Source organism: Lytechinus variegatus, chromosome 6, assembly GCF_018143015.1.
Source record: "Lytechinus variegatus isolate NC3 chromosome 6, Lvar_3.0, whole genome shotgun sequence".
NCBI lineage: Eukaryota > Metazoa > Echinodermata > Echinoidea > Temnopleuroida > Toxopneustidae > Lytechinus > Lytechinus variegatus.
In genome coordinates, this window is record NC_054745.1 from 42,438,313 (window position 1) to 42,462,665 (window position 24,353).

The 24,353-nt window shown below is 35.0% G+C and overlaps 1 protein-coding gene across 1 annotated transcript in view; it reads left to right on the forward strand.

Annotated features, from left to right (window-relative positions):
- Positions 1 to 24,249, forward strand: part of LOC121417858 (MAM and LDL-receptor class A domain-containing protein 1-like) — a 48,989-nt gene extending 24,740 nt beyond the window's left edge. The window contains exons 17-32 of the mRNA XM_041611592.1: positions 6,294 to 6,366; positions 7,432 to 7,545; positions 8,356 to 8,493; positions 10,143 to 10,296; positions 11,310 to 11,421; positions 13,519 to 13,603; positions 14,012 to 14,077; positions 14,699 to 14,842; positions 15,550 to 15,809; positions 16,551 to 16,635; positions 18,438 to 18,584; positions 19,356 to 19,510; positions 20,388 to 20,580; positions 22,176 to 22,313; positions 22,935 to 23,209; positions 24,241 to 24,249. Of these exons, the coding sequence (XP_041467526.1) occupies positions 6,294 to 6,366; positions 7,432 to 7,545; positions 8,356 to 8,493; positions 10,143 to 10,296; positions 11,310 to 11,421; positions 13,519 to 13,603; positions 14,012 to 14,077; positions 14,699 to 14,842; positions 15,550 to 15,809; positions 16,551 to 16,635; positions 18,438 to 18,584; positions 19,356 to 19,510; positions 20,388 to 20,580; positions 22,176 to 22,313; positions 22,935 to 23,209; positions 24,241 to 24,249 (2,148 nt within the window). The remainder of the gene's footprint in view (positions 1 to 6,293; positions 6,367 to 7,431; positions 7,546 to 8,355; positions 8,494 to 10,142; positions 10,297 to 11,309; positions 11,422 to 13,518; positions 13,604 to 14,011; positions 14,078 to 14,698; positions 14,843 to 15,549; positions 15,810 to 16,550; positions 16,636 to 18,437; positions 18,585 to 19,355; positions 19,511 to 20,387; positions 20,581 to 22,175; positions 22,314 to 22,934; positions 23,210 to 24,240) is intronic.
- The last annotated feature ends 104 nt before the right edge of the window (positions 24,250 to 24,353 follow it).

The window sequence follows — 24,353 nt, forward strand, 5'->3', positions numbered from 1 at the left end:
ATTGGTTAGATACACCTCAAACTGCTGAAGGGCTAGTACGAGACTCAGGGCCTCTTTTTCAATAGTTGAGTATTTCTTTTGAAACCGATTGAGTTTCTTAGAGAAGTAGCACACTGGTTTTTCGATGCCTTCTTCATCTTCTTGGAGCAATACTGCTCCTACTCCAACATCACATGCATCAATAGCTACTTTGAATGGCTTTGTGAAGTTTGGAGCTGCCAAAACAGGCTCATTCACCAAAATGGCCTTTAATTTCTCAAATGATCTTTGACATTCGTCAGACCAAACATACTTCACTTTTGCCTTCAGCAGGTTTGTCAGAGGACTAACCACTGTACTGAAATTTGGAACAAATTTCCTGTAGAAGCCACTCATACCTAAGAATCTGAGCAATTCTTTCTTAGTTGTGGGAATTGGGAAGTCTAAGATAGCTTGTATCTTGGCTTCTCTTGGTAGCACTTGCCCTTGACCAACCACATGACCAAGATATGTGACCTTTGCCTTGGCAAATTCACTCTTCATCAGATTCACTACTAGATTGGCTTTGTCCAGCCTGTCAAACAGTGCTCGCAAATGATTCAGATGATCATTCCAAGTATCACTGTATACTAGGATGTCGTCAATGTATACGACACAATTGTCAAGTCCGGCAATCACTTGATTTGTCAACCTTTGGAAGGTTGCTGGTGCATTTTTCATTCCAAAAGGCATGACTTTGCATTGAAATAAGCCTTCAGGTGTAACAAAGGCTGATATCTCTTTGGCTCGGTCAGTCAGTGGCACTTGCCAATATCCTTTAAGCAAGTCTATCTTTGTGATATAGGCAGAATTTCCAACCCTATCAATACAATCTTCTAACCTAGGAATTGGATACGAGTCAGTCTTAGTTACTGCATTTACCTTTCGGTAATCAATGCAAAATCTCTGAGAGCCGTCTGGCTTTGGAACCATTACAATGGGAGAACTCCAACTACTCTGACTCGGTTCGATTATGTCATTATCTAACATAAACTGTATTTCCTTATTCACCATTTCCAACTTGCTTGGATTGAGCCTATAAGGATTCTGTTTGATAGGTCTTACATCACCTATGTCTACGTCATGTACAGTTAAAGGTGTACGACCTGGTTTGTCTTTACATACATTCTCATATTCTCTTAACAGGCCAGATATATAATTTCTTTGATCTTCAGGCAGGTGTTTTAATGCCTCATCCATGTTTCCTAACATCTCTGAGTTAGACAACTTTACACCACATGGTTCGTTCTTAGATACATCTGTATAAGACAATTCATTATCTGTCTTTTCATAGCATTCTTCATGTACATTTACATGTTTTTCTTCTTCTTTGACCTGTGTTGTACCTATTGGCTGACTAGCCTCTCGCTCAAAGTATTCTTTTAACATGTTTACATGACAAACTCTTTGAGACTTTCTTCGATCAGGGGTACTGATCACATAGTTGACATCATTCAATTTCTTTTTGACTATGTAGGGACCACTAAACCTAGCTTTCAAGGGCTCACCTTGCAAAGGCAACAACACTAACACTTTGTCTCCAGGCTTGAAACTTCGCTCTTTTGCATTTTTATCAGCATGAGCTTTCATTTTTCCCTGCGACTCTTTCAAGTGTTCCTTAGCCACATCACAAGCTTTTGAGAGCCTTTCTCTAAACTTTGACACATAGTCTAGAAGGTTTACATCATCATCCTGAACCATAAACCTCTCTTTGATAAGCTTTAGAGGACCCCTAACCTCATGACCATAGACCAATTCAAATGGACTGAAACCTGTGGACTCATTCGGGGAATCCCTAGTTGCAAACAGTAGGAATGAGATCCCTTTATCCCAGTCATCGGGATAGTCTTCACAATAAGCCCTAATCATGGTCTTCAAAGTCTGATGATAGCGTTCTAACGCTCCTTGGGACTGTGGGTGATAAGCAGAGGACTTGATCTGCCTTATTCCCAACTCCTTCATAACTTGCTGAAATATTCCTGACATGAAATTTGACCCTTGATCAGATTGAATTTCCTTGGGCAGACCATACCTAGTGAAAAACTGCACTAACGCCTGCACCACTGTCTTTGCAGTGATACTCCTCAAAGGTATCGCCTCTGGAAACCGTGTAGACAAGTCCATAATCGTCAGGAGAAATCTGTGACCCGACCTCGTTCTGGGTAAGGGTCCGACACAATCAACAAGAACCCTAGTAAAAGGTTCATCAAATGCAGGAATGGGTATCAATGGAGCAGGCTTGATAGAAGGCTGTGCCTTACCAATAATCTGACATGTGTGACATGTCTTACAGAAATGCACAACATCTTTGTGCATCTTAGGCCAATAGAAATGCCTCATAATTCTATCTTCTGTTTTCCGAATACCGACATGACCTGCCATAGGTAACTCATGAGCCATTTTCAGAATATCTGTGCGGTAACAAGGAGGAACTACAACCTGGTGAATTATACACCAATCTTCATCAGCTGGTCTCCGGGGAGGTCTCCATTTCCTCATCAAAATGTCATCTTTGACATAAAAGCACTCAGGAACCTTATCAGCCTCAGCCTCAGAACATGCTTTCTGTGACAAGCTTTTTAATTCTGGGTCTGCCTGTTGTGCCTGTACTAGGGAGGATTTACTAAACAAACTATCATTGTTAGCAACAGAGCCTTCAACACTATCCCCATTCAAATCCTTGAAAAAGGTTTCAGCTAACCAGACATTAGTACTCTCCTCTACATCAGCAGATTCCGCATCATCCTTTTCAGCTCTACGAGTCTGAGACCTAGTAACAACACAATCCGGGAAAATCCCTGGAAAATCTTCCTGCAACAATTCAGTTTCAGCTACCTCAACGGGCTTTTCCAAAACCACTGGAGATGCAACAACTTTATCTCCAGCCAAGTCGTTACCTAACAAGAAATCAACACCTTTCATGGGTAATTCTGGAACGACACCAACAGTCACAGGACCACTAACTAGGTCACACTTTAAGTCGACCTTATGCAAAGGAACCGACATGAAATTTGGGCCAATACCTTGAACTAAGACGTTGGCATTCTCTGAACTCTCCGGAGGAAGAGCCGAATCCCCTGGCACCATCAGGGACTGTGCAGCCCCTGTATCCCTAAGGATCACCACTGACCTACCAGCAGCACCAGTCGAACAAGGGGATACTTCACCATCATGCAAAAAACTTCTAAAAGTTTCATCAACCTGTTTGACTTTATCAGCAAATACCAGAGAAACACTCTCAACATCTTGATTGGGCTCTGATGGAACAAACTCCATCGAGGGAACACTTGTTTGCTTGACAAAACCCATGTCTTTCTTAGTTTTGGTTGGCATTCCAACCAATTTCCAACATGATTCTTTCAAATGTCCCGATTTATGACAATGAGTACAAATTTTGGAACTACGACTCTCAGACCTTTTGGTTGATTCTGTGCCCCCACTAGCCTGATTCTTGTTAGCGTCTTTGTCCTTGCTTGCATATTTTCCCTCACTAGGTTTATTGTGGGATTCAAATGACCCTTTACCTTTCTTTTTCCAATAATTCTTGAAAGGAGGCCTATCTCCACTACCTTTATGTGTGACCTCAAATTCATCAGCTACTATGGCTGCTTTACTGACTTCAGTAACTCTATGGTCATCTAAGTGAGATTTAATGCCAAAAGGAAGACTCTTTTTGAATTCTTCTAGGAGGACAACTTCCCTAAGGTGAACAAAATCTTTGTCAACTTTCAGTGATCTGTACCACTTATCGAACATCATTTCTTGTTCCCTAGCAAATTCAACATACGTCTGGCCTGTTTGTCTTTGCATGTTCCTAAATTTATGTCTGTATGCTTCTGGTACCAACTCATATGTATTGAGAATTGTTTCTTTTACTGTAGCATAGTCACATGATTGCGTTTCAGAGAGTGAAGAATAGACTTTTGCAGCCTTTCCAACAAAAACACTTTGAAGGAGAAGAGTCCAGTATTCCTCGGGCCAATTCAGTCTCTTGGCCACTTTTTCAAATGACACAAAATATGTATCAACTCCCTCTTCATCAAATTTTGGCACAAGGCGAATGTTTTTCGCCACATCAAAGCCTTGGGGAGATTTATCTTTAACAGAGTTAGTATTAGTATTTGCATGAGCTAACTCCATTTCTTTCAACTTTAACTGGTACTCCAATCTCATTTTCTCCATTTCAATGTTTTCTCTGATTCTTTCCTTTTCAATGTTTATTTTCTCCTTTTCAAGGTTGATTTTCTCCTTTTCCAATTCAATATTTGCTAGTTGGATCTGAGCATCATCTGAAATATTGATAGAAGTTTCAGATTCCTCTGTAAGCTTCATGTGACTAGCTAACAAGTCAATTATCTCTGCCTTCTTTAAACCTGGGGCTAGAGATACACCCAAATGATCACAAACTGTTATCAAATCATCTTTCTTCAGTGACTTCAAATGATCATATGACAATTCTGTCATTGCAAGAAATTCTTCAACATCAAATGTAGCCATAGTGAATATACACAAATACAAGCAAGTAATAACACAGTACAGTATATTCTAGAACTTTCCAAAAATTTCCAAAATGTTTTCAATTCAAATTGGCTTTTGTTTCAAATTGACTTTCGTCTCAAATTGGCTTTCGTTTCCTGAAAAACTGGTTTTAGTTTCAAATTGGCTTATTCAAATTTGGTTTTCGTTTCCAATTGCCTTGGCTTGTACAAATTTGGTTTTCGTTTCCCGGACAAGCCCCCAAAATTATTTGTTACGATACTGCAACAAATAACAAACAAGATTTTAAAATATAAAGTTAAAATTTTCCTTTTTTTTATTACAGGAAATAATTATACATAAATAAAACAAATAATGATCTTACATAAATCTCTTGAAGTGTCCGATGTAAAATCCCGAAGTAATGATACTATATCCAAGTAATAATCCAAATGATAAAATCCCAGTTGACTGGCGAAAATTCACAATGATGGTGATGATGAAACTGATGTTGAAGTCCGATGAATAATAACAGTCACTGTAACGAGTTGAAATGTCCGTGAAGACGATGTTGATGATGATTAACAGTCAATTTCAGCAATCCATGGGTTGAAACGTGTTCATTGAACAGGTTGATGATGTTGATGAGAACTGATAATTTCTCTCTCAAAATAACTGCAAACAGTTCATTGATGCATAAACTGCTCTGATCTGATCTGGTGAAGTGATCTCATATGATGTGATGATCAAGTGATCTAATATGATGTGATGTGATCTCCTGCTCTCATATGATGTGATGATCATCTTGAAAAATCTGCAGCTTTATACTAATTACAAGTGTTCTAGATCATTCTCAAATTTCAACTAATCTACAAGCTTCTAGAATTCACTCTTCTGGAAGCTTCTTTATTTCTAAAACATTCTTGAATGACCTCATTGAAATCAACATGGGTAAACAAAATACCTAAGCCTATTCATTTCCACTACCAATACAATTCTATTGTTTGGCTTTTCCTTATTCAACAATAAAACTCCTTGGCCTTTAAATAGGCAAGGCCTGCATAATAAAAAGACATTCTTGAATGTTCTTTACAATTCTTGGCTATCCTTAAAGGGAAATAACTAATAGATGAATGTAATTGCTTTCACAATTCTTCTACAATTATTCTTATATGTAACAGTGTAGATGTAATTTCCAAAATTAAGAGATTAATGTGATTTTAATCTTTACAAATAGCAGCGACTAGTAATGTTCTACTCTTTAACTTAAGTTACGAGCATTAAATGTGGATATGAAATGAAATGGAATCATGTGTATTAGATTGTGTACGAATGCTGAGAAAGTGCAAGGAGTACTTAAAGTTAAATGGTTGATCTTAAAAAATGGCACAACACACTGCCCAAAACTTTTTAATGTATCTTGATCTGATATTTCTTATTTAAATGCTTGCCACCCCCAGCTAAGAAAAAAGATCTTGCAGAAATGTCTAAATTAATGAAAGCCAGGTACAGCATTTTTTGAAAAGGTGATTGTCATCATCGTTCTTTTAATACGAAACATAATATGCTACATGCTATAAATAGGATTTAGTGTATTATATGTTATTATGATATAAACACATAAAGCTATTGAAAGATTTATCAGCTACTTTTTGGTTTCTATTTATTTCTTTTAATACTTTGTGATTTTATCTTGATTGCAATGTTTCTGCTTTATGGACAAAGTTATCTTAGGGCCCAGAGCATGTCTGTCATTAATTCATGAAATATATATGTATTGCCTATTCATTTCTATGTAGTACCGCAACAAAGATTTTGCTCAGATCACTGTAGCACAATACTTTGGGAGCCAGGGCAATGAATGGATTGAAGGTAAGATAAACACACCCCTGCACCCTTAGATAAATCCTACATCCACCTCTACTAACAAGAGTTGCTAAGTATTGTTTAATTTTAGTACTTCAATTCAATTTTTATATGACATTTGCATAAAAAGTCCATACATACAATTAAAATGATTAAATAGGCAGATAATACATAGGATCATACAAAATACAGAGAATGCAAATAGAAATGTGTGGAACGTAACAAGGGTCAATGGCCTGTCAAAGACAAGTCCCAAACATATGTAAATATAAATGATTGTTAAAACATAAACTTAGAAAAAAAAGTTTATAGAAAACAATTTATGAGTTAGAATTTTTTAAAACATATTTTTTTAAAGGAGTTGAGTGTGAAGGATGACTAGCCATAATGTCACAATAAAATGTGTTGTGGAGCCCAGGTACATGTAGCTCAGAGACACAATGAATGTTTTGTCATTGGCCCACATTCATGAGGACAGTATTGATACATGTATACAATGTACATATACCCTTTCATAAAACATGCCGAAATGATCTAAACTTTCTTATGATGATTTTTCACTCTGTATTGTTAAAAGAAAGGACATTCTTTGAAGTATGTACATATGCTAAACATCTGGTTCCTTGGCAATCATTGTATTCTCTGCTTGCCTTTTACAAAACATTATTTGTCATTTTAGTGGGTTAAACTTTCAGACCCCAAGAGGGTAAATTAAGTTAATCTCATCTTTTCTTATCTGTTACGACAGTAACAATATATTGATGCATCCAGCTTAATTTGAGCCATATGAGAAGTCTAAAGCTTGTGCTGTTCAAGATATATATTATACATGTATATAAATTATTGAATCACAGTAAGCTTTTTCAAATGTCATTTTAATTCCATAATTTTATTCACATTCATATTTAAGTTTTTTATTCTTGTTTTTATGTATGCATCAGCAAACAGGAATTTCTTGATAAAAATTTTGATCCTTTGGCCATGCTTCATTCTTTTCATATTGCCATCAAACTTGGACATTCCAATACATGTACATTTGTTTGAATGAAAAATTACTTTTTTTGGTAACAGGGCAAGTAGAGGTGACTGAAAACGGCTACGAGATGATGTTCATTGGTACTTATTACAATGGTGATGAAGGTGATATTGCTTTAGACTCTGTTTCCATGACACCAGGTCGATGTAGTGAGTAACCTTTGACTCTTTATGAAAAGTTTTTCCTAAAAGAATGCAAGGAGCAAATTATCTTAATGTAGGCCAATTTGTTATTTCTTTTCTATTCACTTTTTTTGGATAGATTTTTGGAATATTCTTTAAACCTTAAATCTTGAATTCCTTGGATTTGATAGTTACAGAGTAGATGTGGGGCTATTAGATTGAGGGTATGTCGATCCATTTAAGAGGAACCTGCTTTTTACCTTTCAGAACTTCAATTATGATAATTAATGATAAATTCTTATAATTTGTTGATAAATTCACATTATTTATTGTGATTTTGAGAGATGCTAATATGGACATGTGAATGTGCAATACAGATGAACCTGGCAGTGCAGTGAACTTGAAGAGAGAAAGAACTTTACGTGAGGTAGAAATCCACCTTAGGGTGCAGTTTGATGATAGAGATAACTCAATCTTAAGGGTGAATTTGACATAAACGAAAACTTGATGATGGTATAAATTTGAAAATAGAGAGAACTTTATGTTAGAAAGAATTTGACATAAGGAAGAACTCAGTGTTAGAGAGAACTCTATATTAGTGAGAACTCGGCGTTCTATAGAACTTGAACTTTTCTATTTCCTTCTTAAATTTGAAACTTGGCAGTTGATTGTGAATTCCAAAGTTAAAGAAATTTAGTGATCTTGCTGCAAGGATGAGTAGTACTATTTTATAACCTTATCACTTAAAGTTGATTGCGAAATTCAGAGTAACTGTTCCGGCCTTTTGCTTTATACATTTAAGGAATTGACTCGGCCATTAACTTTAATTGTTTGCAGTTGACTGTGATTTTGAAAGCAGCTGGTGTGGTTGGGTGCACTCTAATGGAGATGATTTTGATTGGGTGAGATGGAGGGGGGAAGCAGCGACACCTTCCACTGGTCCTTCATACGATCATACAAAACAAAATGAAGCGGGTAAGTTTACTGGTCCTTCATACAATCATACAAAACAAAATGAAGCGGGTAAGTTTACTCATCCTTCATACAATCATACAAATAAAATGAAGGGGGTAAGTTTACTGGTCCTTCATTTGATCATACAAAACAAAATGAAGCTGGTAAGTTTACTGGTCCTTCATTTGATCATACAAAACAAAATGAAGCGGGTAAGTTTACTGGTCCTTCATTTGATCATACAAAACAAAATGAAGCGGGTAAGTTTACTGGTCCTTCATTTGATCATACAAAACAAAATGAAGCGGGTAAGTTTACTGGTCCTTCATTTGATCATACAAAACAAAATGAAGCGGGTAAGTTTACTGGTCCTTCATTTGATCATACAAAACAAAATGAAGCGGGTAAGTTTACTGGTCCTTCATTTGATCATACAAAACAAAATGAAGCGGGTAAGTTTACTGGTCCTTCATTTGATCATACAAAACAAAATAAAGCTGGTAAGTTTCTATGGAGGGTTGTTTCACAAAGTGTTAAGTGTGACTCCCTACAAATACCCAACACAGGGGTGTAGCTATAATGAAGGCACATCACCAATTACTTTTCAAATATTGAAAATGAAGAAAAGAAAAAAATTAAGTATTGAGAGGAGTCTGAAAAAGCAAGATCTTGAGTGTGTAAATGTATATATTACCCCTGTCATTAATTGTGCTCTCTCTGACTTGCTGTATGAGTACAATACAAAGATTAATACAATATACAGTTATTTAGCAACAGAAAAGCTAAATGTAAAATCATGGAATTTTAAGGACCGTTATAAAGTTTGTATTGTTTTCCATAATTAATTAAAATGCCTTTAAATGAAGAAATTTGAAGAATATACTTGAAACCCCTGACTCCGTTAGATGTGTGGTCAATATCATCTCACTGGCATTCCAATATTGAAATTATATTCCTATCATTGTTTCACAGCTTTATTTTGTAAACAATCTATGCGGATATATATTATGTTTTCTTTAAAAGTTTAATTTTTCTATAATACAAAATTTGTAGTACTATTCTGTTTTCTTAAAAAAAATTCTGTTGTACAAAGTTTTTAGTACAGCTTTAGAAATGTGACATTTCATTCAATAAATCATTGTTCAACCACACTATACCATGACATTTTGATGATTGCTTGGATTCTACAATAAAGCAATGATATACTTCATTATTCGGTAATTGATTTTACATGCTGATATGTATTCTATGCATTCTGGTTACTTTAATCTTTGATATGTCGTACAATATTTTTTGGACAGCATTAAAGATGTGATTTTCCCTTCAATAAATCATCTCTCTATCACACTATTCATCATTGTGGAGAGTTGTGGCCCAGTGGATTAGTCTTCGGACTTTCAAACAGAGGGTCGTGGGTCCAATCCCAGCCATGGCGTAATTTTCTTCAGCAAGAAACTGATCCACAATGTGCTGCACTCAACCCAGGTGAGGTAAATGGGTACCAGTAGGAAGTAATTCCTTAAAAAGCTGTGTGCGCTATGAACGCCTAGCTTAGCCAGGTAATATAGGAGCGCCTTGAGCACCTAACAAGGTGGATATGTGCGCATTGTAAATACCCTATATCATTATTATTATTATTATACATCTTGATCTTTTATAATCTTTATTAGGTTATTATCTGCTCTTTGATACAAGCGATCCTAGAAAGCTTGGTGAGGTAGCTCATGTATCAAACGTGTTTGAGACAACAGACGATGAGATGTCCTGTTTCACATTCTGGTTTCACATGTTTGGAAATGATGTCAGCGAACTTGAACTGATCAGGTAAGATGAGCTCCACATCATTGATGTGCTAGTTATTTTGTGCAACATTTTGCCTTAAAAGGACTTGTGGGCCCCTCAACGCTTCACGCGATATTTTCCAAAACGCAAAAAGATAGTGCCGCAAAATTTTATGACTTTTTTCTTTGAAGTCTTGCGCAACTTTTTAGACAAAATTTATGACTCACAGGTATAGCATCGCGACATCACGTGATATTTTACGAGACAATGTCATGCGGAAAATGACTCATTTTTTATACTTTTTGTACAAAGTCTATGGGAGGTGAAATTCATAAAAGGGTGATTATTTTTCATTCTAATTGGTCTGCTTAATTAATTTAAGGCTTAATTTAATTTTTTAAATGGTCTATATTAATTTCTACTGAAAAAAAAGAAAAATAAAAAGATGAAAACACAGAGAAATACATAAGAAATTCTAAAATCAAACAAATACATAAGGAAAAATTTGGCTTTTCGCAATTTTTCTTTGTGGAAACCTTTAAATTAGCATACAAAGATGACCTCTACAAGAAAAGAAGAAAATTTAAAGTGAAATTGGGTGTTAAATATGCAGATAATGTTGTTCATGAATAAATGTTCATATTTTATTCATAATAAATAAACGAATTCAGAATTTTTTTTATACTAGCTTTTATGTGGTAAAGAATGTGCTTGCCAAATTTTCACGCGATCGTGCGAACAGCGGCCAAAATCAGAAGGGGGTGGCCATCATGCCCCCCCCCCAGTACTCAATATATCTCAAATAGCCCAATCCTTTCAGGGTTAATCCTAAAATGTCAGGGGGAGGGCTCCCCCCTCAACATTTATCACTATTAATCCACAGGGCAAAATGCTTTAACTACGCTGCATGTGCACTGACTTTTTACTTTCAAGTCTCATGCAACTTTTGAAACCAAATTTGTGATACCCGATTACTTTTTTCTAATTGTTCTTCATCTTTATTTGCTATATCTCTTGATATCAAGATAGTGTTCCCATCCTAACATTTATTGCAGGGCACCAATAGAAACAGGTATTGTAGAATTTGTTTGGAGATTGAGAGGACAACAAAGTATGGACCGAACAAACTGGATTCAAGGTCAGATACCATTCAAAGGGAGTAACATGGTGAGTTCACATCTCAAGGTCAGATACCATTCAAAGGGAGTAACATGGTGAGTTCACATCTCAAGGTCAGATACCATTCAAAGGGAGTAACATGGTGAGTTCACATCTCAAGGTCAGATACCATTCAAAGGGAGTAACATGGTGAGTTCACATCTCAAGGTCAGATACCATTCAAAGGGAGTAACATGGTGAGTTCACATCTCAGGGTCAGATACCATTCAAAGGGAGTAACATGGTGAGTTCACATCTCAAGGTCAGATACCATTCAAAGGGAGTAACATGGTAAGTTCACATCTCAAGGTCAGATACCATTCAAAGGGAGTAACATGGTGAGTTCACATCTCAAGGTCAGATACCATTCAAAGGGAGTAACATGGTGAGTTCACATCTCAAGGTCAGATACCATTCAAAGGGAGTAACATGGTGAGTTCACATCTCAAGGTCAGACACCATTCAAAGGGAGTAACATGGTGAGTTCACATCTCAAGGTCAGATACCATTCAAAGGGAGTAACATGGTGAGTTCACATCTCAAGGTCAGATACCATTCAAAGGGAGTAACATGGTGAGTTCACATCTCAAGGTCAGATACCATTCAAAGGGAGTAACATGGTGAGTTCACATCTCAAGGTCAGATACCATTCAAAGGGAGTAACACGGTGAGTTCACATCTGAAGGTCAGATACCATTCAAAGGGAGTAACACGGTGAGTTCACATCTGAAGGTCAGATACCATTCAAAGGGAGTAACACGGTGAGTTCACATCTCAAGGTCAGATACCATTCAAAGGGAGTAACACGGTGAGTTCACATCTCAAGGTCAGATACCATTCAAAGGGAGTAACACGGTGAGTTCACATCTCAAGGTCAGATACCATTCAAAGGGAGTAACACGGTGAGTTCACATCTCAAGGTCAGATACCATTCAAAGGGAGTAACACGGTGAGTTCACATCTCAAGGTCAGATACCATTCAAAGGGAGTAACACGGTGAGTTCACATCTCAAGGTCAGATACCATTCAATGGGAGTAACATGGTGAGTTCACATCTCAAGGTCAGATACCATTCAAAGGGAGTAACATGGTGAGTTCACATCTCAAGGTCAGATACCATTCAAAGGGAGTAACATGGTGATTTCACATCTCAAGGTCAGATACCATTCAAAGGGAGTAACATGGTGAGTTCACATCTCAAGGTCAGACACCATTCAAAGGGAGTAACATGGTGAGTTCACATCTCAAGGTCAGATACCATTCAAAGGGAGTAACATGGTGAGTTCACATCTCAAGGTCAGATACCATTCAAAGGGAGTAACATGGTGATTTCACATCTCAATGTCGGATACCATTCAGAGGAAGTAACATGGTGAGTTCACATCTTAAGGTCGGATACCATTCAAAGGGAGTAACATGGTGAGTTCACATCTCAAGGTCGGATACCATTCAAAGGGAGTAACATGGTGAGTTCACATCTCAAGGTCGGATACCATTCAAAGGGAGTAACATGGTGACTTCTAATCTCAAGGTCAGATACCATTCAAAGGGAGTAACATGGTGAGTTCACATCTCAAGGTCAGATACCATTCAAAGGGAGTAACATGGTGAGTTCACATCTCAAGGTCAGATACCATTCAAAGGGAGTAACATGGTGAGTTCACATCTCAAAGCAATTGTTCAGTAATGATTTTTGTTAATCTCTCATCAGGTCCATAACAAAAATATTTGATATGGATAATCTACAAAAGAAATGATGTGATTGTGTTAATGTGTAAATTATCAAGAGCTCTCATTTCTAGAAACATTGAAAGTTTAAAATCAATCTTCTTATATGATTTCATATTTATAATGTAATTTTACTGATTGTTGGGCAAATTTGGTATCTCTTTTAATCTTATGAAAAGACCTCCCCCCCTCCCTCATTTCCAGAATTCTGCGTGACAGATGCATCTCTGACTTCTGTGAAAATGAATTACTGTTACCATTAATCTAAACAACAATTTTATTGCTATTGATGTTATGACATTCCCGCTTTATTCAGGAACGTTTTTAGACTAAAATTCTTATTCTGTTATAATTTCTCTACTTCCTCTAATATTTTAGCTAGCGTTTACTGGAACGGTTGGGCCTGGTATATATGGTGACATTGCTTTGGATGATTTTCTGTTTGTTCCAGGAGACTGTGTGGGTAAGTTCAGCCAATGGCTGGTTTTCAGAAAGGCCTTTGCAAAATACAAACAACACAGAAAATAATGAATCATAATAAAGTAAACTAAGTAAAACAAAAACCTAAATACAAAAACCAAAAGAAGGGAGGTGATTAAATAAACCTGCAAGAAAATCAAAATATTTGCATGATTTGAAATGGATTTTTAAAAAGTCACATGGTTTAGATGTAGATTTGAAATAAATTTGAGGTGAATTCTGGTTCTGGTTGGTTAAACACCCAAATGGTTTCAAATTTCTTATGATAGCTGCCAACAATATTGACACTCTACCAACTTCTGTTTATAATGCATTTTATAGGCAAAGTTTTAGGAAAATAATATACATGTAGATCCTAAATCCTATTTGATTTCTATCTATTTTTTTACAGTACTACCTAGAGAAGCTGATTTACTTCCACCAACTACGTCACTTCCACCTACCACAACAACTCCAGGTATTAAAGATCTTTGTTATTGATTTGTTTTTTTACAGTTTAACCTTCTGGGTAAAACCACTGAAATAAACTTACTGTAGTGCCCTCTTTTCTGAAGATATACTTAGGCCATTACCTAACTTTGTGCATAATTACGAGAAAGATAACAATGTCATAGTTCTGTTTACACTCTATGTTACAATGTAATGTTTATTTATGTTTATGCAAATAGAGCCTGTACTGATATAGATTAGAGTCACAATATTACACTAGAGTCTGAAATGAGCCCAAGTTCAGAGCTAGGGCCATTGAATCATTTCCTGAAGTCCACTTTAACTTGGACCATGGTCTAACTCTCTGCTAAATTTATGGAAATCTAAATATATCATTTGTTTTTACATTGATTGTTTCTTATGTTAATGTACTCTTATCCTTTTCTTTAATGATAAAGACAACTTATCTTATGTACTGTTCCTGGACAGTAAAGACAGATTAGAGAGTCATATGAGCTGATATATTGAACCTTTATTGTTAGAGATTTATGTCACAATTGGCCATCCATAGTTACATCACAACTTTAAACCAGAGTTAAGAATTCAGGCTAGTGACTCTAATGTTTTCTTCTGGATTTCTTTTTCTCAGCTCCTAACCCTTACAGCTGTGATTTTGAATTGAATTTCTGCACCTACATACAGTCTTTGGATGATGATATGAACTGGACTAGACAAAAAGGTAGAACTAGTTCATATGATACTGGTCCTTCACAAGATCATACTACCGGTCAAGGTAAGCTTACCACTATATCTACTAGACATAAAGGTAGATCTAGTTCATATGATACCTGTCCATCACAAGATCACATTATTGGTGAAGGTAAGCATACCACTATATCTACTAGACATAAAGGTAGAACTAGTTCATATGATACTGGTCCATCACAGGATCATACTACTGGTGAAGGTGAGCTAACCATAATATATTCTTCGATGAAAGCTTAAGTTTCAAATTGTCCACAATATGAAAAACATGATAAATTTCTCAGAAAATAGGAAGAACACAAAAGTTTCTTGGAAAACACTTTTTCAGTCGGCAAGATTTGACTATTGAAAAATACAGTGGAAATCATGAGGGCTCTATTCATCTTTACAATATGACTTTCTTGCATTCTCTTTCCATCATCCTCATCTTCACTTGAGCATGATACAGCAAACACCTTGGGCCCGTCTTACAAAAAGATGCAATTGATCCGATCAATCGCAATTATGGACGGCCAGCAACGTCAACATATACAATGCATTTTGGTTCAAAAAAATTTTCCTAGATATGATGTATACTTATATATAAATTCATAGATTTCTTGAGAATTTTGTGTGTTCTCTTTTGTTTACAAAGGGCATTTTGCAAATTTCCTGTAGAAGGTTATGATATTGGGATTTCCATAGTTACAATTGATTTGATCAATTGTATCTCTTTGTATATCATTTATTTTATAGGAGCATATATCTACACAGAGGCTACTAACAAAGCACCAGGAACCATAGCCCATCTAGAATCAACTTCCATCCCTGCCTCATCAATGCCTACAGTGTGCATTGATTTCTGGTATCATATGTATGGTTCTAATATGGGTACACTCAATATCAAACCAAAGATTGGTGACGACCTGAAGGGCGCCCTCTGGACCAGATCAGGGGATCATTCTGACAGATGGTTACATGGGCAAGTTAATTATCAGTCATCCCAAGATTTTCAGGTAAGGCATACACATGTAGCCTTGTAAAAGGATGGGGGAAGGGCTTTCTAGTGCTATACAGAAATCATTCCTAATTTTTCATTCCATCTGTTTTAATTATGCATTTTCATTTGTAACCTTAATTTTGTTTATGTTTCCAAATTTATGAGAAACAATACTTTGCATTCATATAATATGAGACAGTCAAATGCCTATCACTTACCTACAAGTAGAAAAAATATTTTTTAGCAAAACTGTATTTTTCACAGGATCAAAAATCTGGAATTCTCTGAACAGAGTAATAAAAGAGGCAGCTAATCTGAACTGATTTAAATTACTTATCAAAAAATTTCTTCTGAATTCTTATTGATTTAATCAAATATTTTGTGAACTTCATACTTATCCATGGTAGAGCTGATTTATTTTCAAAGTCAATATTTAATTTTGTATATAGTGTCTATACATTTGTGTTATAGTGTTTATATCTATATAGATTTATAGATTTTTGCTGATTATTTTTACTCTTCTTATATTACATTACCCTTGTATAAAATGTTGATAGGGGTCTACATTTTACAAGCTTTGCTTTTTAGTAGGCCCCTCCACTTTTTTTCATTTACGTTTAAATCCTGCATGTGTTATGCAGTTGATCCATTTTTTCATTGAAAAAATGAATTATTACGAAATGTACTTTGATGATTTGAGGAATATGAAAATAAAAGTAAATAGATAAAAATGTAAGCATCTTTCATTTCTTTGTAGATTGTGTTTGAAGGTGTTCTGGGTGAGGATTATTACAGTGACATGGCTTTAGATGACGTCACAATATATTCTGGAAACTGTCAAGGTAGGAACAATTAATTTATTCTTTAAAAGAGAGAGTGAACTGACCAACAGTGTAGGTAGGCTCTCATTGACTGTATGTTATAAATGTGACCAACCATCCGAAAATCAACAAAAAATCACACAAAATAAATTTTGAGGATTTAGTTGAGTTTGAAGAAAAAAAACATATCCAAAGCTTTCGAATCATATATACCTTTGAAAATCTATCAAAACTAATTCAACCGAGGGCATAATTGAATGCAGAAGAAGCTCTGAAACAGCTTCAAAACAAAGAAAATAAGGTTTGAAGTTCTGGGTTTACTCAAGGATCTGGGTGAAACTTCCAAGCAGTCTACAAAAACTGTGTCAAAGAAACTCTTGTATCTTAATTTTTTTTTCAGCTTGACAATTTCAAATTTTGACAGTTTTGGGGTGGCTGGTGGCAAATAACTTGTTTTAAAATATACCTTTTGAGATAACAATAGAACAGAAAATAAATTAGCTTTTCATTTTATTTGTATCGAAAAACTAATATGTTTTGAGAAAAAAGTACTTGATGTGTACATGTAATTATTGTTATTTCAATGTATTGAGTAGTTAATTAATATGTTTATCATTCAAGATGGAATAAATTACAAGATTTCACTTCTCACAATGTTGCATTATAAGGAACCTTGCCAGATTTGTGTAGTTTTGGATTTTGCTTATTCATATTTTGCTTTTAATATTTTCTTAAATCTGAATATGGTAGAACATGAACATTCACGTGATGAATGATAATATGTACGACATACAGATGTAAATTTAATTTTGTTGGTTCTTGATAAAAATCTGTCAGCTTTATGATAATCAGAAATGTCTCAACAACAGTTAATTTCAATCATGTTTAGTAAACATAGGGGTGTTGCAAGAAAATATTTGCAATCAATAGCAAATATTCTGTTGCAATTTTACAGTTGATTAATCACTTTTAACTTTCGAAAATCAGATTAAACTTCTTGTTTCATAAAGCAGATTAGCAATCAATTGCAAATTTGCTATTAATTGCACGGCATATGCTTGATTTCAGGAACGAAAATAAACTTGCAATTGATCGCAAGTTTCTTGCAATGCCCCAATATTCAAACATATGCGAATTTTGTACTCAGTTTGTATATGAAATGATGTTTTTTTCGCAACTTTTGGTCTCAACATCAGAGCTAAGTAATGGTTGTAAAAAGAAAATATGCATTGCAGAAAGTTGCATGGACAGCTTTTGTCTACTGAGGTAAACAATGTAGCATTGTGATCATAGTTTCATATTTCATTATGTTAATGTTTGATATTCAGTAGCCCGTATTCTGAAGTCAGGTTTAACTTAGACCATGGCCTAACTCTGTGCTAAAATTATGGGAAGCCAAGAGTGTCAAAATTTTTATTAAGTTGTATGTTTTTTATGTTTACTCTGCTCTTTCCTGATTCATCGATGGTGAAGGCAATCATCTATTTATACTTCCTAGACAATTTATGAATGATTTGAGAGCTAAATGAGCTGAAATATGGTATCTCTACTGTTAGTGACTTATGCAACAAGTGGCTATCCATACTTAAGCCACAACTTTAAACCTGAGTTTAAGTTAAACCCGATTTCAGAATACGGGCCAGTATGTTTTTGTGATCAATAAATGTATCTTTCAATCACATCTGTCTTATTTCAAATCTTACAGATTTTGAGGAAAATCCAAGGGCTATGCTTATTGAAGTTTTCTCACTTTCTTCCGAATCAACTTCTGGGGATTGTATTGGTATAATTATAATTATAAAGTATATTTTGTATGTTCCCAGGAGTACATGAGTGTACGTTTGAGTCTGAAGATCTATGTGGCTATGTGCAGCTTAATTCAGACAACTTTGATTGGTCTTGGGGAACTGGCTCTACTCAAACTCCCTACACTGGACCTGCCTTGGATGTTACTACAGGGACATCGACAGGTAACAGTAGAGGGCGATGTTCATAAAGCTTTTGTAGAGTCCTGCTTGTCTTACCAAATCATTGAATAATGCATTTATTCAAAGAAGGGGCACATAAGTCCATATGGGATAGATATGCTTATAAATGAGCGTATATTGTATTTAATTCATATCCTGACTTCCATCCAAAGTTCCCTAACGAATGAGGAACTGACCCAAATCTTAACTGGACATACCCAAAAATCATTCTGTTTTCTTGATATATGAACTTTCATGGACCTCAGTCGTTCTAATATTCATACACTCAATTGCAATAAGTCCCAAAATGATGGAAACTTTAGCTGATGTGGTTTTCAATGAGAAAGAAACCTCTTTGAATTGCAACTCTAACAAGTTTTCTGTTAAAGTTTGCATTATCACAATCAGATAGCAATATTAACCAGCAATAATGATAGAATGATAATGATGACAATTTGTGATGAAATTATGATAATAATTATGATAATAGAAAAAAAATGATATAAATATTGTTATACAATGACAAATATGTCCATATGAAAATGCAAGACTTATTGATATTATTTTTCTCAAAGCCCAATCAATGAAAAATTCAAACTACTTGTATTTTTGTAAGTGTATAACCCCATTCTCTCCGTTTTTATTTCTCTTCATGATGGAGATCTTTAGAAATTTTCATTTAAGAACTGGAAACAGACACAAATAATTTCATCAAGTTCCTACTATGTTTATTGTGATATGGAATTGTCCAATTTCTTGGATCATTTGTATTAGGTCATTATTTATACATTGATGCAAGTGAGCAAACATCAGGAGACATGGCTAGAATAATGACACCAGATCTTGACCCTTCTGATGGTAAAACTGAACTTTGTTGGAGCTTCTATTATCACATGTTTGGAGATAACATTGGTCAACTTAATATATATGTAAGTACAAATCTAATTACCATTTCATGTACATCATCCCAAAATACACATATTGACCGTCACTCTTTCCTAGAATGATCTAGACCTTTTTCCGATTGTGCTGAAATTTGCTATGCACATTCTATACATCATGAAATACTAGCCAGTATAAAAGAAAAATCCTAAAGAATTGGTTTTTAATTCTTGTGAATATAATATCAACATTCATTTGTGAGAAACATTTGCATATGTAACACGCAATTCAACTTAGGATTTTCATTCTTCCACAAGTAATCTGTGTATTTTTTTATAGAATAGAGGTAGGCTATAAATGTGTAATATTTTAGAATCAAGTTATGTATATCTCATTTCATGCAGATTGTTGTCCTGATCAATATCATACAATTCTTAAGAAAATCGGGAGAAACAGGACAATGTGGGCAAAAAAACAATCATGGTCTGTCGAGAATGACTAAAGTTCTTCAATTTAAAGCATTTGAGGCAATTCTAATGTCCTGTTTACTTATATGATATATATTTTTACCTATATGATAAATATTTTTACTTATATGATAAGAACATTTGCATTTTAAACAATACGTAAATAAGTATTGAACCAAGGTCATTTTTGTGTGAACCCTTTAAAGGTTAAGGGTTCAATCCCCACCTGAAGAACCTTCAAAGTTGAATTGAAATAACTACATACCAGGCCATCTGTTTGAATCATATTCCTTGAATGCTTGATGCGCCCAATCTGGGTAGCCGTGCTAAAGCCGGGGTAATAGTGTGCAGTGCTTAGAAACATTTGAATCAAGCGCTATATAAATGTTGCATATTATTATTGTTATAATTATTTCCAGCCAGGAGGCTACATCTGACTTTATTTTTCCCCTCCCAGATTGATGGTGATGACACCCCTATTTGGAGTCTTGGTGGTACAAACCTGGGAGATGTCTGGTTCTATGATGTTTTTAATATCACCAAATTTGTGACTTACAAGTTGATTTTTGAAGGGGTCGTAGGTCAAGGGTCAGCCGGTGATATTGCCATTGATGAAATTGACTATAAAAAAGGATCTTGTGAACCAAGAGGTACATTGATCTTCAAATATTTACATTAGTTTTATCTTTGAATATTCATATTACATTATCTTTGAATAGTCATATAAAATTTATTTTGAATATTCATAATATATTTCTTTTTTAATATTCATATAACATTAACTTTGAATATTAATTTTTTTATTTTTGAATATTCACATTACATTTTTCTTTGAATAATCATTTAACATTTATTGTTGAATTTTCATACAACTTTTGTCTTTGAATATTCATATATACATCTATCTTTGAAAATATATATTACCTTTATCTTTGGATTTTCATATTTTGTTAGGCTGGAGTTTGACTGTTGACTTTTTATTTTAAAAGAACTTGGCTGTTTAAATTGTATTGGGGTGAGGCCATGATGACACCCTTCTGATCCCATTTGCTGTTTGTGTGATCTTGCCTAAGTGTGTTACGCGCATTCTTTAGAACATAAACTTCAAGTTGGTATAAAAATAAATGTCCTGAAATAATAATTTGTTTTACTTTTTATGAATAGAATATGCAAATTCATTTGTGAAAAATATTTGCATATTTAACGTCCAATTTCACTTCAGATTTTTTTTTGAGATGTTAACTTCTTAAAGAGAAATTCCGGTAGTTGCAGTAAACACTGATTTCATAAGAAAGTTTGTAAAACAAGGCTTAATTGTCAGTATATCACTGAGTATCTAGATCTGGTACAGTTACATTAACTGAACTTTGTGAAATCTTGAAATCTACGCTGAAAAATGTTCTCTCTGAAGATCCCCAACACAGACAGTGTTGAATTATTGCTTTGAATGTTGGGCCCGACGCTCTACCCGAATCCTGTGCTTATTTGCTGATTTCTCAGCAATTACACAATTTCTTCCAGAATTCTTTGGCACATGCGTTTTATTTATACAAACAGACACTTTGGTGGTCATTTCATTGGATTCTGTACGAACTCATTTTGATATCGTTACCAAAACTAGTATTTACCTTTAATCTTATTCATAGGTTTCCAGAAGAAAAAACTGGGAAAGCCATTTTTCAAGAATATGTATTCCTTTTTAAATCAGTTGGGCCCATTCTTGTCTTCTTGATGCATTTTCATTAAATTAGGTTATCATAAATTGTGCAAAGTGTTGTAATTGTTAATGTATTTTCATGGCTCGGATGTTTAGTTGATTATACCTACATCACTCATATCACTCACCGGGTTAAAAAACTGTGTATATCATCAGAAAATGTCATCCTGTATAAAAATGTTTAATGAATGAATGAATAAATAAATAAATGAATAAATGTGGAGCATTGTGGCCCAGTGAATTAGTCTTCTGACCTAGAAATAGAGGTTTGTGGGTTCGAATCCAGCCATGGCGTAATTTCCTTCAGCAAGAAATTTATCCACACTGTGCTTCACTCGACCCAGGTGAAGTAAATGGGTACCTGGTAGGAAGAAATTCCTTAAATGCTTTGAGCACCTAGGCAGCTGAGCTAAAGCTGGGGTAATGATAATAGCAGGGCCCACCAGGAGAACAGTTTTCAGAACTGTAGTGGCTTCTCTGGGGAACTATACTTATATTATTATTATGAATAAATAAATTTTTCCTCAGGTGCTTGTGATTTTGAGAATGGAATGTGTGCTTGGCAGAACATTCCAGGAGATGATTTTGATTGGTTGAGGAATCAAGGATCTACTACAGACTCAGGAACAGGACCTAATGTTGATCATACCACTAATACTGTGGATGGTAAGTATCAAACTTTAAAGAAAGGATAATAGAATTTCTTAAAGAGCAATTATCAACATTATCTTTGTCATTAGATAAATTTTTTTTTTCATTAGACTTCTTTTTGTCATTGAAGTCATGCTTTTTTGTTATTTCATCATGAATGCATGATGAATTAGTGTCAGATGAATAAATGCTTATAATGCACTTTTTGGTATGCAATAAATTGTCTCAGAATGTGCTGCACTCAACCCAGGTGAGGTAAATGGGTACCGGTAGGAAGTAATTCCTTAAAAAGCTGTGTGCACTATGAATTTTAAAAGTTTAAATTTGTGGTTTAAGTATGGATAGCCAATTGTTACATAAATCACTCACAATAGAGATAGCCAATTGTTAAATAAATCACAATAGAAATATCATATTTCAGCTCATTTGGCTCTCAAATCATTCATAATTGTCTGGGAACTTTAAAAAGATGATTATCTTCTATATCAATGAATCAGGAAAGAGCACAGTAAACACAAAACATACAAATTAATAAAAATTTTGGCTTCCTATACATAAACTACAACTTTAAACCTGAGTTTAAGTTAAACCCGACTTCAGAATACGGGCCAATAACTTTATTTCATCCATTCCTAGGTTTCTACGTCTACACGGAGTCCAGCTATCCCCAAGGTTCAGGAGATGAGGCCTTTCTCTTCCTTGGTGTCCCTGATCTGACCGGTCTTCATTGCCTTCAATTCTGGTATCATATGATTGGTAATGGTATGGGGGAGCTCCTAGTGTATACATCCAACTCATCTATACTAGTAGTCACTGGGAATGATCTATGGCGCATGGTTGGTAGTCAGTCCCCTTCATCATATGAGTGGCTGTATGGACAGGTTACAATTGACTTTGACTATGCAAGCCAGGTAAGTCCATCTTTCTTCTGTATGTTATCTTGTAAAATGCAAAAGTGAAAGCTAAAAGAAAAAAAGAGAAATAATTGAGAAGTTATTCCCATAGCTGGGAGCACCTGTGAAGAGCTTTGTCTCTACTTGTTTTGTTGATATTACACAAATAATTGCCTATTAGGCTATTGATTTATTGATGTGCAGGATATCTTGGAAACACTGCTGTTGTACCATTTATTCTAGGTTTACAAGCATTTTGAACTTTGCAAGATCAGAGGTATTTTTAGTAACATGGGGACGAGAGTTCTAATCTAATATCATTTGGTATAAGGACTTTGTTGGCTCTATTTGCTTGACTTGTGGCTGAAGTAAGGGATTTGGGAGCTATACCTGTTTGATGTTTAATGAGATGAGGTAATGAGCCTCTTTGAGCAAGAAATTGAGGCAGTTCTCAGTCCTCTTGTCTTGTAAATACTCCCATTTTATGCCCCTTTCATAAACCCAATTATGCGGCTAAGAGCATCATAATTTGGTCGTAAAATCAGAGGAGGACGAGAGTTATCCCCATTATTTTGATGCTTCAATTATCCGCATAATAGCGGCATCCAGACCAGATTTTGACTTTATGAACGCATTTCCAAATAATACAGATAATTGCCATGGTGCGATTACAAGGTCACCCTTTTGCAACGCATGACGATTATCCGCCTTTTTCAGGGGGGGGGGGCGCTCGTAAAAATAGTGAGGATTATTTTAGGAGTTTGTGAACGCAATTTTTATTGAATTATCTGCATTACTCTTAGGCGGCTAATTGGAGGATGGGTTTATGAAAGGGGTATTAGTTAACTCATCTTTGAAGATGCACTTCTAGGACTCTCGAGTTCATCTATAACAAATTTTCAGTCCTGATCATTTCCAAGGTCATCATTGATAAAAAGAGTACAACAATATAAATACCAAGACATAACCTAGTCTTACTACAAGTTTAGTAATTCCAGCAGGAAATGTGTTAGTACATTTAAGTCTGTATATGAATTAATGTTCTAAAGTTGGGATAATTGGCTAAATGAAAGCAATTTCTAAGACCAGACAATACAAAGTAAGCAATATTTACATTTTTACAGCCATATTTTTCCTATATGAAAAAAATCACAGGGAATCA